This window comes from Propithecus coquereli, unplaced genomic scaffold (genome assembly GCF_000956105.1).
Source record: "Propithecus coquereli isolate 6110/MARCELLA unplaced genomic scaffold, Pcoq_1.0 Scaffold473, whole genome shotgun sequence".
In the NCBI taxonomy this organism is placed as follows: Eukaryota; Metazoa; Chordata; class Mammalia; order Primates; family Indriidae; genus Propithecus; species Propithecus coquereli.
The window spans coordinates 1713532-1730112 of record NW_012150541.1 but is presented as its reverse complement, the minus strand read 5'-3'; the positions used below and the strand labels follow the sequence as shown (position 1 = coordinate 1730112).

The 16581-nt window shown below is 46.2% G+C and overlaps 1 protein-coding gene across 1 annotated transcript in view; it reads right to left on the bottom strand.

The window, feature by feature from the left end:
* LOC105819163 (chromosome unknown open reading frame, human C10orf90) overlaps positions 1-16581 on the bottom strand; it is a 209961-nt gene that overhangs the window by 74139 nt on the left and 119241 nt on the right. The window contains exon 3 of the mRNA XM_012655349.1: positions 2398-2489. Coding sequence (XP_012510803.1) covers positions 2398-2489 — 92 coding nt within the window. The remainder of the gene's footprint in view (positions 1-2397; positions 2490-16581) is intronic.

Sequence of the window (16581 nt, the reverse complement as noted above, 5' to 3'; positions counted from 1 at the left end):
GTGAAAAGCCAGAAAGAATAATTTTTCCCCCAATTTTTTTCTTATGGTAAAATACACATAATATAAAATTTGCCATCTCAGCCATTTTAAGTGTATAATTGAGTGGTGTTATATACATTCATAATGTTGTACGACCATCACCACCATCCATTAACAGAACTCTTCATCTTGTAAAAGTGAAAATCTATACCCATGAAACATAACTTCTCATTCTCTCTTCCCCCAGCCCCCGGCAACCACCAAGAATCATTGTTTTTTTTTTTTAAAAGGGGGAGTGGGTAAGTATATCATGGTATGTATAATTGCATCTTATATTTAACAGATATTAAAATTACAAATAATTTAAATGACACAGGAAATTGCTTCTAACTGGATATTATATAATATGAGAGGGCTATAAAAATTGATATAGTTGTTATAGTTTTATGTCAAAAATGCATGGGAAAAATAAGGGAAAATGTACATATAAATATTTTCTTATTTATATATTTCTATATTTTCCTAAATTTCTACAAGGGTCACCATTACTTTTATTATGAGAAAGTTAAGCTTTTTTTTGTAAAGAAGAGAACTCCTCCATATTTCACTCCTTTTAAATAATCGTTTGGCAGAAGAGGAGCCCTCGGATCATTGCTACAGCTTCGCTGCCTTTTGGAAGGGAAGGTGACTGATCTCGTGCAGGCTTGGGAGGAGAGGCGCAGATTTATGGCAGTTACAAAGGCAGGGCACCCGTTGATGTATTTCATCATCTACAGCGTCCTTACAGCACACACAGGGACAAGCTTTAAAGCTCGAAGTTAGGAGGGAAATGTGGAAGTCACACTACTGACCAAATTAGATGATCCAGATAATTCCAGAACAGATGCTCGGCAGGTATGATTTCCAGGAGCTGTTTAACTCCATCCCAGGTAATGACCAAGTGTGAGTATATATGTGTGTGTGTGTTCTAGGGCTCCAGCCACATGGCCCCAAAGATCTGCATCATCATTAGTGACCAGACTCTGATTAATTTTGACATCCATTGGAAAATGCCAAAATTTGCTAGCTCTATGTGAAAAACAGGTGGGAAAGATCGTCAGTTGGTATCTTTCTTAAAAAGAATAGCAATCGACCTCAGTGGTATCACCCCCATGGTCCTCCCCAACTCAATCTCGTCCTCTCCCAAGCGACGTCTCCTCCCAGGGATGGCTCTCAATGATCCACTGCTCCTCCCACTCATTTTCTGATTTTCCTCTGGCAACCCAGGGTTCCTGCCCCTGCTCTCAGGGAGCAAATTAATTACAGCCACGCATCTTTACACCTTGAGACAGTGAGCTTGGTGCTTCCACAGAGAAAGGGCTTTAAAGATTGATGACTAAATCTCAGGACCCAAAATTGCATCCTTTCTCCATCTGGTGGGATTTTGGGCCTGAGGTCTCTTTGAGGGAAATATTGGGCTTTGTTAAATGCAGAGCTCAATCAATGTGATACCCAAGACAAGCATTTTGAATTAAAAAAAAAAAATTAAGAGGTATCTTTGCTGTTTAATCTGAGGGATCGATTCTTATAATTCCACTCTCTCTTAGAATTACAAAAGTTGGTGGCAGAATATCCACCTGTGACAGACTGCAGGCACCTCGTAAACTATAACAACTTAGACAACATTTTAAGGTGAGAAAGTCCATATTGTTCAGTTCTGTTAACTAGAGCGAGCCTTCCCCTACCGCAGTCCCTTAGAGCAAGTTAAGAACAGAAGCTCCGAGCCAGACAGCTTGCGTAGCTGTGAGATTTGGGGCACGTCACCTACTGAGGCTTCAGTTTTCTCATCTGCAAAATAGGGCTAAGACTGTACCTACCTCCCAGGGCTGTGGGAAGGATTAACTGAGTCAGTCAACTAGACAGAGCCTAGTATATGATAAGTTGACAATATTAACCACTGTGCAGAGTTCTTTTGTTCCCCAGAATCTGAAACATTTCATTTTATAAATATGACCTCTCATTTTCTTTCCTATCTCAGACCGCTGACACTTTTTGCAGGTATAACAACCTATACTAGCTTATTAGATTTCAAAGTATCTCTTCCCCACCTTCAAAATGCTATGTGGTATAATTCTCTCTCTTTCTCTTTCTTTCCAGAAGATTAATTTTGGTTTAAAATTGAGATCGATCACCATATTTTCTCATCATGATACTGCAAACTTACCAATTGTGGGTGAAGATTATAAAAGAAAAAATAAATATATAGTGCATACTTCGGTGTAACAAGTTTTAGTCATTGGTGGTTAGATTTTCTGCTGCACTAATTCAATTTTTGACTAAACAAAATAAGATGCAATCACATCACAAGTAGGCCAGTGATTATATTTTATAGTTGGGTGCATTTTGCTGACTACTCCAGAAGTTAGAAATATATCTTACCTCGGTGAAGTGAGGTTTCTTCTCTGTAACATCAGACTGGAGACCGTTAAGGGCAATTTGATCCTTTGTACTATAGTGGTTGTCCCGTAATCCTAGGTAAGAGGAGATAATATTGTTACATTTTAGTGTATATAAAGGATAAAATGGAATATATAACTCTACTATAAAATTTTATGTCACCTACTCACTTGTTCTATTTGACGATAGTGAATCCTGTATAGTCTAAGCCACGACAAAACCTTGGACATTCCCTCAGTCATTCCATTCCTCTCCATTTAGGCTCTCTGAGCTCATTCTTGGTTTATTAGGCTGCAAGATTCCTTCTTGCATGCGACTGTCTATGTTCCTCAGACTCAGTAATAATTGCACAATTTTAGCCTTGTCACGTTCACCATTGTCCTGAGTTTACACCCAGCGGAGGAGAGAATCACATCTTCCCAACACCATCAGAGTTAAGAAAGGCTGAAATACAAGACCAACTTGCATTCCGTCTCTTAACGCAGCCATTACTGGGGGGGCCATAGACGACACAGCACTAACATGGCAACTGTTTCAGAACATCTGGGGATAATTTGGTGATAATATTGTGAGACTGTGTAAAATCCCCCACTTGTGCCCTCCATGCACATCTGCCACAAGGACGGCTAAGACAACTACACAGAGCGCTGGACCCAGACCCGGATGACCCAGGTTCTAGGTCCAGCTTCACGATCTACTAGCTCGTCTACCAGACCTGCCTTGCACACCCCATGGAGCCCTGGGAGAAGTGCTCCCGAGTAAAAAGCTCTCTCAGATGAAGCTAGTGGGATTGAGACGTCTGCCTGGGCCCTGGGCAGACTGAGGCAGCCTTAAGCTGCAGATGTCAGCACCCTCCACCCCAAAGGTCTCTCTCGGTGGCCTTTGCCAGGTTGCTAATGCAGGAGCGTGAACAAAGCACGAGGAGACGGTGTGAGCATGGAAATCAGCGTGCAAGCCTAGCCCGAGACCCGTGTCCACAGCCCAGGGCCCCCATTTGCCTCCACAGTGGAGGCGCTCTAGGGAAGGTGACATTTCAAAGGGCTATAAGGAATGGCTCCCAGAGGCTAGTGCCCTGCCTATCAACTCACCAAGGAGTTTACTAAAAATTTTAGGTGTACAGTCATTGCCACATAATGATGTTTTGGTCAATGATGGACTGTATATGTGATAGTGTTCCCATAAGATTATAATGGAGCTAAAAATTCTTATTGCCCAGGGACATGGCCATCACTTAATTTTTTAAATTAAGTTAGTGTAGCCTAAGCATCTGGTGTACTACAGTAGTGTACATAATGCTCTAGGCCTTCACATTCACTGACCACTCACCCACTGACTCACCCAGAGAAATTTCCAGTCCTGCAAGCTCCATTTATGGTAAGTACCCTATACAGGTGCACCATTTGTCTTTTATATGGTATTTTTACTGTAGTATTTCTACGTTTAGATTTAGATACACAAATAGTTACTATTATAACTGCCCACAGCATTGAGCACAGGTTGGTAGCCTAGGAGTAAAAGACTGTACCACATAGGTGTGTGGTAGGCTCCACCATCCAGGTTTAAGTACATTCTATAATGTTTGCTCAACAACAAAATCACCTAACAATGCATTTTGCAGAACTTATCCTTGTCCTTAAGCAACATGTGACTGTAATTTAAAGCATTTTATGGAGAAAATGATATGCTACAGATTTTCAAGTTTGGCATATTTTTAAAGGGACATGACTTGAGGGAACTTCAAGGGCCACCAATGACCCATCCAAAGCCGGACTATATCTCATCTCATCCTTGGGTGACAATGAGCCCCATCAGCATTAATCCGGATACGTGGCTGTGCCTACATGCGTGACTGCTGTTGAGTGACAGAGACAGTTATTCAAGATGATGTGCACAGATTACTTTCCATGAAGCACGAATATAAGACTTGAAAGACCTCCTGGATTCCTGCACAGAGTTGATGCATCAGGATGAACTGACAATAAAGCTGATGAAGATGGAAATCACCTGGCTCTGGTCCTGTGGCATCTTGTGTGGTTAAGAACTTTGGAGTCAGCACAGGCTTTGGGGATGGACGGTTCTGTGCCTACATCCAGCCCGGCCCCAGGCCTACCTGCCGTGGACGGGCCGTAGACCCTCTCTGGGCTTCTTCATGCACACGACGTAGGCAATGCAAACCCTCCTGCAAAAATGCAGGCTCACCATCAGTGCACTGAGCACACCATATGTAAAGCACTAGGGCAGGGATGAGGTGTGGGTTAGTGTTTGGTAACCGACACCAGCTATGACTGTCAATGAGCAGGATCAAGACAGCCCTCCCCAAGGCACAGGTGGTCACTCTCACTATGGCATCAGTGGTCAGGAAGCCACTGGAATCAGACCACAAAGTCCCAGGGCCTGAATCCCAGCTCTGGCTATACATGTGGCTTTGGGCAAGTTACTCAGCACCCTCAGTTCCTCACTGTGAGATGAAGACAATGGTGGTGTCCATAGCAACATGAAAGAGATTAAATTACGTAACTAACTAGCCCTTAGTGCAGTGCCCATAACATAACAATATGCAATAAAACTAGCTCTGGGGAGGCGCCTCATCTCTAGCCAGGAGGAGGGAGCACTTCCAAGATCAGACAAGCAAGGGTCGTGCATGAGTTTCGTGTGGCTGCTGTGACAAAGAATCACATGCCGAGGGCTTATATAACACCAACATACTACCTTAACAGTTCGGGAGGTCAGAAGTCCGACACAGGTCTCGCCGGACCAAAATCAGGTGTCAGCAGGGCTGTGTTCCTTTCTGAAAGCTCTAAGGAGAATCCCTTCCCTTGCCTTTCCAAGCTTCTAGAGGCTGCCTGTGCTCTTTGGCTCACAGACCCACATCACTCCAACCTCTGCTTCCATCGTCACGTCTCCTTCTCTGACTCTGACCTTCCTGCCTTCCTCTAAGAAGGACCCTTGGATTAGATTAAGCCCTTCTGGATAACCCAGGCTAACCCGCATCTCAAGGTTATTAATTTAATCACATCTGCAAAGTCCCTTTTGCCAAGTAAGGTCCCATATTTACAGGTTCTAGGTATTAGGACATGGACATCTTTCATGGGACCATTATTCGCCCCACCACAGACTAGTTGAGGAGACTGAGGTCGATGTATTAGATGTACCGTAGGGCCTCTAAAATAATGACTGTGGAGTCTGTATAGCAACATGGGAAAGTACTTCCAATGCAATCAAAAGCCCAAGAACCACATGACAGCAACATTAAAAAAATGTGTGTGGGGATCTACGAAAACAGTAAAGTTGTAACTGCATCTGGAAATCGCCCTGGTTTAAAGGACCTGGCAGAGGATGTGCTGGCCCTGAGAAACTGCACATATGCGCTAGACAGGGCTTTGCCTCGGGAGTCAGCAGCCCAGGGTTAAATTCCATTTGTGCGGCTTTGTGTAATTTACTTGAATTCAGTGATGGCAGTTTCCCCGTCTATGAAATTAGAACATGGAACCGGTGCTGCCCGGGCCCCACCCAGCTGTTGGGAGGGTAGCAGGCAACAGCACACAGCTTCACTCTGAGAATGGTCCTCAACATCGGGCAACATCGGACACAGCCCGTGGTGACTCTTTGGAATACAAAGGCCAGGACAGCTCTGTTGTTCACGTTCCAGAGCATAAACCAAAGGCCAGACTTTGCCTGGGGCAACGTCCTTGCTCGGCTCTCGCCCAGCAGGTTTCCCTGTTCTCTCGCGCATACTTTCCTCAAGAGCGCCCCATGCCCTGATGCCCTCAACCCCTGCCCTAGGCTCTGCTTCTTGGAAACCTGACCTGAGCCAGGGTCCTACCTCACATTGCTGTTTAACAGTGGAGGCTGTCAAAGTGTGGCCCACAGACCATTTCCATCAGCATCATCAGAGGAACTTCTTAAAAATGCATGTTCTTGGATCCCCCCAACTGACCCACAGGCCTATGAGTGAGAACCCCAGGGTGGGGCTCAGCATCACGCCGTAGCAAGCCTTCCAGGGCATTCCATGCACCTCAGTCCATGGACATGTGTTGGTCTTAGACACACAAGCTCCTTCACAGCTGGTGAGTCTGAGGCCCCAGAAGGGAACCATAACGCTTTGATTCAGAAACCACCCCAGAGCTTTTAGAAAACCACACCTAGTCTGTGGGCATGGGATCTAAATGAGGCTTTTCACCAATATCTTCAATTAGAATAAAACCACCATGGAAGTCAGCATGGTGACTTTTATTTTGAAGATAATTCAAACCAGTCCAATTAGCCACCCATCGTCATTGCTGGTTTATGAGCTGGTTCTGTTTGGCGCCCGGCACTGGTCCTCTGTGCCCCTGGGGAGCGTGTGAGCTCACTGGCCTGTGCCGAGAGCTTTTCTCTCCTAAGATGGTTGGACAGATTATACTCGTGTCTGTCTCCATCAGCCCGGGCAGCACGTCCCAAACCATTCCTCACTTTGAGCTCCTTCCCAGGCCACGGCTGCCATGAGCAAACACACCACGAGGCCCTGAGCCAAGTGCTTCTGGAATCCAGGTTTCCTCCCTGGAGGAAGGGGTATGCTTTGGCAATGGAAGCATCTGGGTGGAGTCTATGCAGCGCCCAGGGTATGCGGAGCCCTGGCCTGAGAGACAGGGTTGGGGAGATGCCCTCTCCGCCCAAGAGCTCTACAAGAAAGTCACAGCCCTGCTAGCCCAGCCTCGATAAGCCACACCGAGAGCCCTTCCAGCAAGGGAACCAGGAAAAGTCTGGGGAAGGAGGGATCCTGGGAATGGCCTTTTCAGACAGGGTGGATTTAGGGAAGATGGGGGGTGGGTGGGAGGAGGTGGCGCAGCCCAAGATGAGGTCAAAAGGAAAGGAGAAAATGGCTTAAGGGAAAGCACAAAAGCAGGGAAATCCAGCGTCTTTGGACACTGAATGAAGCACAGGATGTGGCTGACACCACGTGATTCCCACCTGTCATCGGTACTGCTGGAGTTGTCCCTACGAGCACTGTCACTGAGCGAATCACTCCATCAAAGTAACATCCAAGTGATGAGCACTCGGGCCTTTGGTCTGTCCGGTAATTCTACTTATTTTCATGTCTACGCCACTCTCATAGAGGCAGAGAAGGCACGCTCAAGTTTCCACTTCTTGATTTTAAATGCCTTTCCTCATTTCTAGTCTTATAGTAGTCAAGGATTACTCTGAATTTTCATCATACCTTTGAAAATACTCCTTTTTAATATTTTAAAATGGAAGTTTTTCCAAGAGAATCACTTTTCAGATTTAAATTCAATTAACTGCATCTATGAGATGTGATACTATTAACTATGGTCTTCTTACTGCCTGCCTCCCATAAGGGCTACTGTATCTTTCTTTTGAGGGTTCTCTCCTTGACACCCTTTTCTGGATTCTCCGTCTATATCCTCTTCCCAAACCCATATGGACCAATCTGGCCAAGGAAGGCCCAGGTCTCCGCTGCCAGCACTGGCCTTAGAACCAGCTGCCTCTGGGTCCCCTCAAATGGCTTTTTCAAAAGGGAACCACCCAATTCCCCTCATGCCTGCCTCTTCCTCCTCCTGTGTCATCACCTTGGCTGGTGCCCCCCACTGGAAATGGAGGCACCCCCTCCACACCCCTCCCTTGCCCTCACCTCAACGTCCCCCTGAAAGCCAAGGCTGGTTTGACCCCATGACAGAGGCTCTGCTCCCTTGCCTCACTTCAATCTCCCTGCACTGTCTGGTCTCTGCAAGGTCACAATCAAGCTGGTGACCCCAGAAGCCTTGTCCCCTGACAGGGTCATGCCGAGTCTCCTTGACATCTCCAGTTTGTGACCTCGTGGGGGCCATGTGCTCCTTCAAAAACTCGAATGTAAAGGACACATTTCTCCCCTTGAACAGGGCCCAGGAAAACATGTGGAACCTGAGCACACACACAGGGGCTCCTGGGAGTTCAAGGAGCCCAGGCCAGGAACCCTTAAAGCAAGGCCACTTCCAGTCCCGCACACAGCCAGCCTGAATGTCTCTGCAGCTTTGGTCATGGGTGCCACCATCCCAGTGTTCCCACTGGGCTAAGCCCTCACTCCTCACCCTTGCTACAGCCCGAGATCACTTCCTCTTAGAAGCACCTCCTGACCTTCCCCCATGCTGCACACCTCCTGAGGTGCGTGGTGCCCGCGTTGGTTTCCTAGTGCTGCCTCCACAAATCCCCACAGCCTGGGAGGCTTGAAACAAGAGGAATTTATTCTCCCACAGCTCTGGAGGCTGGAAGTTTGAAATCAAGGTGTTGGCAGGGTCGTGCTCCCTGCAAAGGCTCTAGGGGAGGGTCCTTCCTGCCTCTCCCAGCCCCTGGTGGTTGCCGGCAATTCTCCCTGTCCCTTGGCTGTGGCAGCCTCACCCCGATCTCTGCCTGCACCTTAACGTGGCATCTCCTCTGTGTGCGCCTCCAATCTCTCTCCTTCTAAAGACACTACTCATTGAATTTAAGGCCCACCCTAACCCAGTGAGACCTTGTCTTGATTACGCCTGCAAAGACCCTATTTCCACATATGGTCACATTCATGGGTATCAGAGGTTATGTTCAGGCCTTGAACGTATCTTTTCAGGGTCACGTCTCAGCCCAGTCTCTTACGTCTCTCACCAGTGCCCCCGACAGGCACTACAGCGCATCCTTGTCACACTGCTCTGTAACAATCAGCTCACGAGTCTGTTTCCCCGAGTGGACCCAGGTCTTTAAAGGACGTCTGACTCGTCTCCTCCTCCCAGGGCCCAGCACGGTGCTAGCTGAGAACAGACTAAATGAATATATTATTTTATATTTTGATAAGGCTTATATCTGTGAGAAAAAAATCAGAACATACCTTCCTCAGACCGGCTGCTCATACTCCAATGACATCTCAAAGCCATTTAACTCAGTTTCCAAAACTCAGTTTTAATGACAGGGATGTGTTTGGCTAAACGAAAGATAAAACGGTCACAGTTCACCTCTGTAACTACTCTCGGAATGACTCAGGCTCCCACCTTCCAGCCTGGGCCACAGGACTTCAAAGCTCCACATGTGATGAAGTTGCCGGAATGTTTACAGGGCAACGGGGGGGGGGGGAGGGGGCGGCGAGTCCACCTGGTGCCATTTCTCCTTAGCAGGAACACTGGCCACCACTCTGAGGATGACATCTGAGGCATCTTTGACGAGTACAAGTTTGTGTGAGCATTACGTGGAAGTTCTGCAGAACACTGCTAGAGATGAGACAAAGAGCTATTTCACCCACTGCCTACAGTCAGATGCAATTTCTCTTCTCTCTCCCCAATTCTTGGCACTTTTTTTATTTTTCACTGACTTTGATGATGCTTATTCCCTTGCCAGGCAGCATTTTAGTGTGTTTGTAAGTTTTCTTTGTATTAAAAGAAATCCAGATAATACCACAATGTTAATTTGTTTAATCTACTTGTTACCAATTTTTACAAACTGGTTTATCTAGAAAATTGGGCAATACAAGTCTGTTTGCCGCACAAGTTATTACAAGAACAACTGGTTTTCATGCAGTTTAGTAAAACATCTTTGACACTAAGTTAGAGTGAACATCGTTATACAATTTCTACCCAGCCAAATTTGAGATAGCGTATAGTTAACAACACAGTTAAAAACCAGCTAAACTGATTTCTTATAAAGCAAATAATGAGCTGGAGAAATCATTGAAGCAAGTGGACTCAAGGAGGCACCGGCACAATGAATCACAGCTTCAGGGTAAGTTTACAGCAAAAGCCAAAGGGGAGACGTGAGAAATCGCATAATTCATTGTCTTTCAGGTGGAATGCGTCATTTTACAGGGAGAGCACCTGGATGAGGCATTGACAGCTCAGGTCGTTATATCAGTGGATGGTGCCCTTGTGGGCAGCTTCCCAAACAGAGGCCAACGTACCCTCACTGTGTATTCCCAAGGCACTCTGAATGCGGTGAGCGTCTCCATCACGTCGTAACGGCTGGAGCGTGCTGCACGCTCACGGCGAGATACACGTGGGCTAAGCGCTGTGCAAGTATCATCTCTCTTAACATGAAAAATGGCCTCCTGGGGAAGGCACTGTTATTGCCCCCATTGTACAGATGGGGAAGCTGAGCTTCATGTTAGTATCTTGCCAAGGACCACCCTTCCAATAAGCCTACAGCTGGGAGTTGGCAATAGTAACAATCCCTGTACCCAGGGACAGTGGAAATGGAGCAGCCTGGTTCTGGCTTCTGGCCCAGGTGACACTAGGCACTACCACATTCTCACGCTGTACCCTTGGAGGACCATACCCTGAGGCCTCTGCTGTTCCTCTGTCAGAGAAGACAAGACTGGCGTGTGTACTACCCAGCTGGGGATGACTAAATAAAGTAAATAAAAGTTTTTGTGGGGTCGGAACAGTGCTGTTATATAACAGAGTCTCCAAAAAAGTACTGTGTTATTATCCATGGTTTTACATATAATTTTCGTCTCTTTCAGAAAATCATGGTATATAATAAAGATGTTTTAAAAGCCTGTCTACTGCATTTTGTAGTCACTTGGGCTCTAGCTGAATCTGAGACCCCTGCAATCTGAAGCACAAGCCCTCTGGCCCTGGGCGTCCAGGTGGGTGTCCCGGTGGGCGTCCCGGCTCTGCCTTCCATGGGAGTGCAGTGTGGGGCTCTCTTGGAGGACGGGGTAGGGCCACTGGCCTCAAGGACGGTGAGGACAACCAAACACGATAACACAGGTGAAAGCACTCTGCAAACCATGGCGCCATGTTGGGTGTCTGGCATCCAGGCAATCCTGACACCGTCTTAGCGCAGCACTCACTCGCTGAGAACGTAGCGCGTCTGAGGTTCCAGGTTAGGGGCTGGGGTATCAAAGATGAGGGAAGCACAGGATCCCTGCCTTTGAAGAGCTCATATTCTAATGGCGGAATGAGACACAGAAAGAGAGATTCTTCCATGCAATGTGGATTTGTCCCTTTTCTCTTATGGGTTATCTCATTTTTTTTAAATTGTGGTAAAATACACTTAACAAAATTTATCAACTTAACCATTTTTAAGTGTACAGTTCAGTGATACTAAACATGTTCACAGTGTTGTGCAACCATGACCACCATCCATCTCCAGCCCTGTACTTTTCACCTTGCACAGCCAAAACTCTGTCCCCACTAAACACTAACCTCCAGCCCCTGGCAACCACCATTCCACTTTCTGGCTCTATGGATTGGACTCCTCTAGGTACTGCTTATTAGTGGAACCCTATATAGTATTTTTCCTTTCGTGACTGGCTTATTTCACTTAGTATAATGTCTTCAAGGTTCATCTAAGTTTGGCATGTATCAGAACGTCCTTCCTTTTGAAAGATGGACGATACTCCACTGGATGTATTGACTACAATTTGCTTATCCATTCACCCATCGATGGGTACTTGGGTTGCTTCCACCTTTTGGCTACTGCAAATAATGCTGCAATGAACATGGATTCAAGTCCTGCTTTCTATCCTTTTTTATGAATTGCCTTTTGCTCTGTGGTTCCATCTTGGTCTTATTATACAATATTTTCTTGCTTGTTCTAAGACCTTGCAAACACAGGTGGTCTCTGTTGTGTAACACAGATGCCTTCAGTGTGAAAGGATGCACTCCCCTCTCAAAAAAGATTCCACAGAGTTGGGAGGCAGTCCAGGTCAGAGAAAAACGAGGCCTGGGGAGGGGGGACAGGAGTTCTGCTGAGATGGCCTGGGAATGTGTAGCCTCACCCAAACAGATGGCCGGAGCTTGGGCAGCAAGAAGAAGTGGTAGGAGAAGTTGAAAGATGAGGATTTTGCTCCCTTCTTTTGGCCTTAATGGAACACAGTAAGATATGCTGGGAAGAGTCCAGACAGGCCTCAAGGACACTGGGTTTCACCTGACCACTCAGCTGTGACCTTGAGCAGGTCAGCCCTCTCCAGGGCTCAGCTTCCCCATCTGCAATGTGCAGGGTGTACACAGGCCAGTGTGGCCTCCAGAAGGTCACCTAGCTCTGCTGTGGGGTCCTGTCCTACCATAGCCAGCCCGAGAGGTGTTGGGGACACATGAGGGAGGGTGTGTGAGAAAGGGCAGCAATCTCCCTTTAACTTCTTTCATTAAGTAGAAATGAGTATTTTTGCATCTTATACACTTGTTTTGTTGTCAAGCTCACTGAACAAAAATCAGTATTACACAGCATTGACAGTCACAGAGTGGTTTGATTTCAGAGGTGACTATTTCTGCCCTTGCAGGTGGGTGGCAGAAAATTGGGACCCCACTGTGGACAACAGTGGCCAAAAAGAGATGCCCATACCCTGAGCTTCATCCTAAGGGAGATCCAAGCTGCAAGAGAATCCCAATTACCGGACTCATTAGCCGGGCAACTTTCTGTAGGATGAGCAAGAATATTAATAGGTTATTTGCTTTTAGTTCAGGGCTGGAGAAGCACCAACCCACCAAGAAGAAAAATGGGACGTCTTTGAAACCTGCTGCATGAGAGGACCCGGAGCCACGTCCAGCTCTGCTGTGAAGCCACACAATCCGATGAGACCAAAAGCACCCGTCAACTCAGGACTCATTACATAAACAAGACACAAAAAATATTTTCCTAAGATGTCAGCATGGATTTCCTCTCCTTCACAAAGAGCAATGTGACTCTTGTTTGTGGGGCCATGGGGCTTCTTGTTTCTCATCTGCTCGGCTGAACTGGCCAGAGCAGCATGTGTGGAGCCCGGAGCTGGGGATTGCAGAGATGATTACAGGCTCTGCCACAAGCCGGACAAACGAGGCTGGTGCAGCGTCTGAACGCCCCGAGTCGTAAATCTCTCATTACAAGAGCCATTAGCCATGCACTGCACTTCGGGGGTCTGGGAAGAGAGCCACTGTCACTGGACCAGATCTGAGAGCCCAGCATTAAAGGAAACACCCAGGCTCAGGGATGCTCACACCATGGCCATTATCCTGCTGCCTCCTTAGCAACCAAAGCGGCCCCTCTGCAAAGCTCTCCAACAGCTTGCCAGCTATGCTAGACAGTGAGAACAAGGTTGCTGTTCTCCCTTGTGTGCTTTTTGTTTTGAGTTCTTTGGTCTTTTGTTTCTGCTATTGTTGTCATTTAATGGGGTGAGGATCCTAGTACTCCCTGTCCCCCACTATCCCCTTCTGCTGGAGAGTAGACCTGAAATTTAGGCAAGAACCAAGGAAATTGTCCCCTTAGATGTATAGGGACATAAGAATCCAAAGCATCCTTAAATGTCAGCTTGTCCACACCCACCACAATACAAAACAAAGGACACAGGGCTCAGAGAGGGGCAGGGCTTCCCAGAGCGGCCCCAGCTGGAGAGTGACACAGGCGGCTCACTCAATCAGGTCTAACAAAGGCCCCAGAGCTCTGCCTCTTACTCTAGTTCTCTTCTAACCACAGCCCTTCCTCCTGCCGGGCCAAGCACACTCTCTCTTTCTATTTTTTTTAATTTAATAGCTTTAGTGAGATATAATTCATATACCATAAAGTGTACCCTTTTATAGTGTACAATTCAGAGGTTTTTGTATATTTACCGAGTTGTGCAACCCTCACCACTAATTCCAGGTCGTTTTCATCATCCCCAGTAGAAGCCCCATACCGTTAGAAGTTCCTCCTCCTGACCCCTTAGCCCCAGCCCCTGGCCACCACTAATCTACTTTCTCTGTCGAGATTTGCCTGCTCTGGACATTTCATTTAAATGGAATCATACAATATGCGGCCTTTGATGTCTGGCTTCTTTCACTTAACATGCGTTCAAGGGTCATCCATGCTGTGATACTTACTAGGACATCCTTCCTTTTTTGGCTGAATAATATTCCATTGCATGAACATACCATGTGTTATGTATCTGTTCAACAGCTGATGGACATTTGGATTGTTTCCACTCTGGGGTTACATGAATAATGCTACTGTTAGCATTCATGCACAAGTTTTTGCGTGGACATATGTTTTCCATTCTCATGGGAATGTACCTAGAAGTGGAATTCCTGGGTCATATGGTAACTCCATGTTTAACTCTTTGAGGAACTGCCAGACTCTTTTCTGAAGTGACTGCACCCCCAGACTTCACCATTATACAATATATACATGTAACAGAACTCAATTTGTACCCACTAAATCTATTAAAATAAAAAAACGACAAAGTGACCGCACCATCTTACATTGCCATTAGCAAAGCATGAGGGTTCCATTTTTCCCCCATCCTTTTCAATACTTGTTCTCGTGCATCTTTTGATTTTAGCCATTCTAGTGAGTGGGAAGTGGTATCTCATTGCAGTTTGATTTGCATTTCCCTGGTGACCAATGATGTGGAGCAACTTTTCACGTCCTTATTGGCCATTTGTATTTCTTCTTTGGAAAAATGTCTGTCCAGATCCTTTCCTCATTTTTAAATTGGGTTATTTGTATTTTTGTAGGAGTTCTAGGAAAAGATGCTCAGTGATGCCTCCCTGCCCCCACCACTGAGAGAAAGAAGGGGTGGTGATTCTCAGACTCCTGTAAAGCAGTGTCTCATGTCTGTGTAACACCTGTGATAGAGGCGTTGCCAGATGGAGGCTGAGTGCATGTTCTTTGGCATCCCACAGATATGTGTTTGAATCTGTCTTGACCACTTATAAAGTCTGTGACTTAGACAAGTCATCTAACTTCTCTATGCCTCAGTTTCCCAAGTGCAAAACAGGGATCATGATATCGATTTCATTGGATTGTTATCAGAACTAAGAAAGAAGCACATGGAAAGCCTTTAGCACACTGCCTGACATGTAGGAAGCATCCAGTAAAATTCATTTTTTTATTTATCCAGCAAATATTAATATAGCATCAATCATGGGCCAGACATTGATCTAGGTGCCAAGGAGCAAGGAGCAAAATAGATAGAGAAATGTCTGCCCTTGTGGAGCTTATGTGCAGTTAACATTCCTTAAAAAGTTAATGATGCTAGTTATTATTTTAGTTCAACATTTTTACTCTTGATTGCAAAATAAGTACCAGCTCACCAGAAACCAGAAACTAGAGTGACAAGATAAAGGAAGTTTCACTAATGAACTTGAACTGTAGAGAGAGGTGAAGCATTCGCTCGGGTAATTACAGCTCTCCTGCCAGCTCCCTGGGGTGGCCTTTCCTCCCTCTCGACTTGTAAAGACACAGGAGCAGGGAGGTGCCTGAGCAGCCGCTGGCACGTGGGTCCATCAGGTCTCAGGAATGTGAAGAAAAGGAGCAAGCACCAAGATTGAACACTCCCAGACACCTAGACGGAGAGAGGGATCATATCCGCTTACCAGTCTCGGGGAGTTTTAGAAGCATAGAAACATAATTTCTTTCAAAGATTAAAGAAGTAACTGAGAAATGTGCTGGTGATGAAAGAGCAAGGAACAAAGCTCTTGCCGCCTGCGGAACAGGTCCAATGGGGCTGGGTGGGGCTGGGTGAGGCTGCATGGGAAACTGAGCAAGAGTAAGACACTCACCCAAAGACCGCTTTGGAGGCATGGAGCAAAACCCATCGGAGTAAATGAGGTCCTGGGATCCCAAGAAACACGGCTCTGTCTCAAGGTCAGCAATTCCGCACTGGAACCCACTCAGCAGACTGTGCTCCAGGACAGCTCCAGCGTGGACCAGCTGTGAGCACGGAATGAGTCACCTGCTTTCTCTTGGTTTCTCCCCTGCAGAATGGGCTCAGCCATTCTGACTGCATTGGGTAAGTTAGACACTCAAGTCCTTCTTAAAGATCATTCCCACATCCCTAATGTTGATTCCCAGCTTCCTGTGGGCTCTCTGTGTGCCCGATGACAGCAGCCTCCTGGGAGGGGCAGAGTGAGAGGGGACATGTCAAACCTAGTTGGACAGTAATATCAATGAAGCAGCCATTCGGAGAAAGACAGATGTACAAATAGCCAGGGTCTGCCCTATCAGATATCAAAATTTATTATAAAAGTGAGGAAAAAGTCAATTTATTACTATAGAAATGAACAAAAACAGACTAGTGGAAAAGAATTAAGAACCCCAAAAAAGACCCTCTCACATATATGGAAATGTGAAAAATAATGAGGTGGTACTATATAGTGGTGGATATATGCATAAACACAAAATGAAAAACCAAAATGCAGTAAGTGATACTGGGATGATCAGTTATCATTATTTTAAAAGCCAAAATTGGAAAAAACCTTCTCCTTATCATATCCA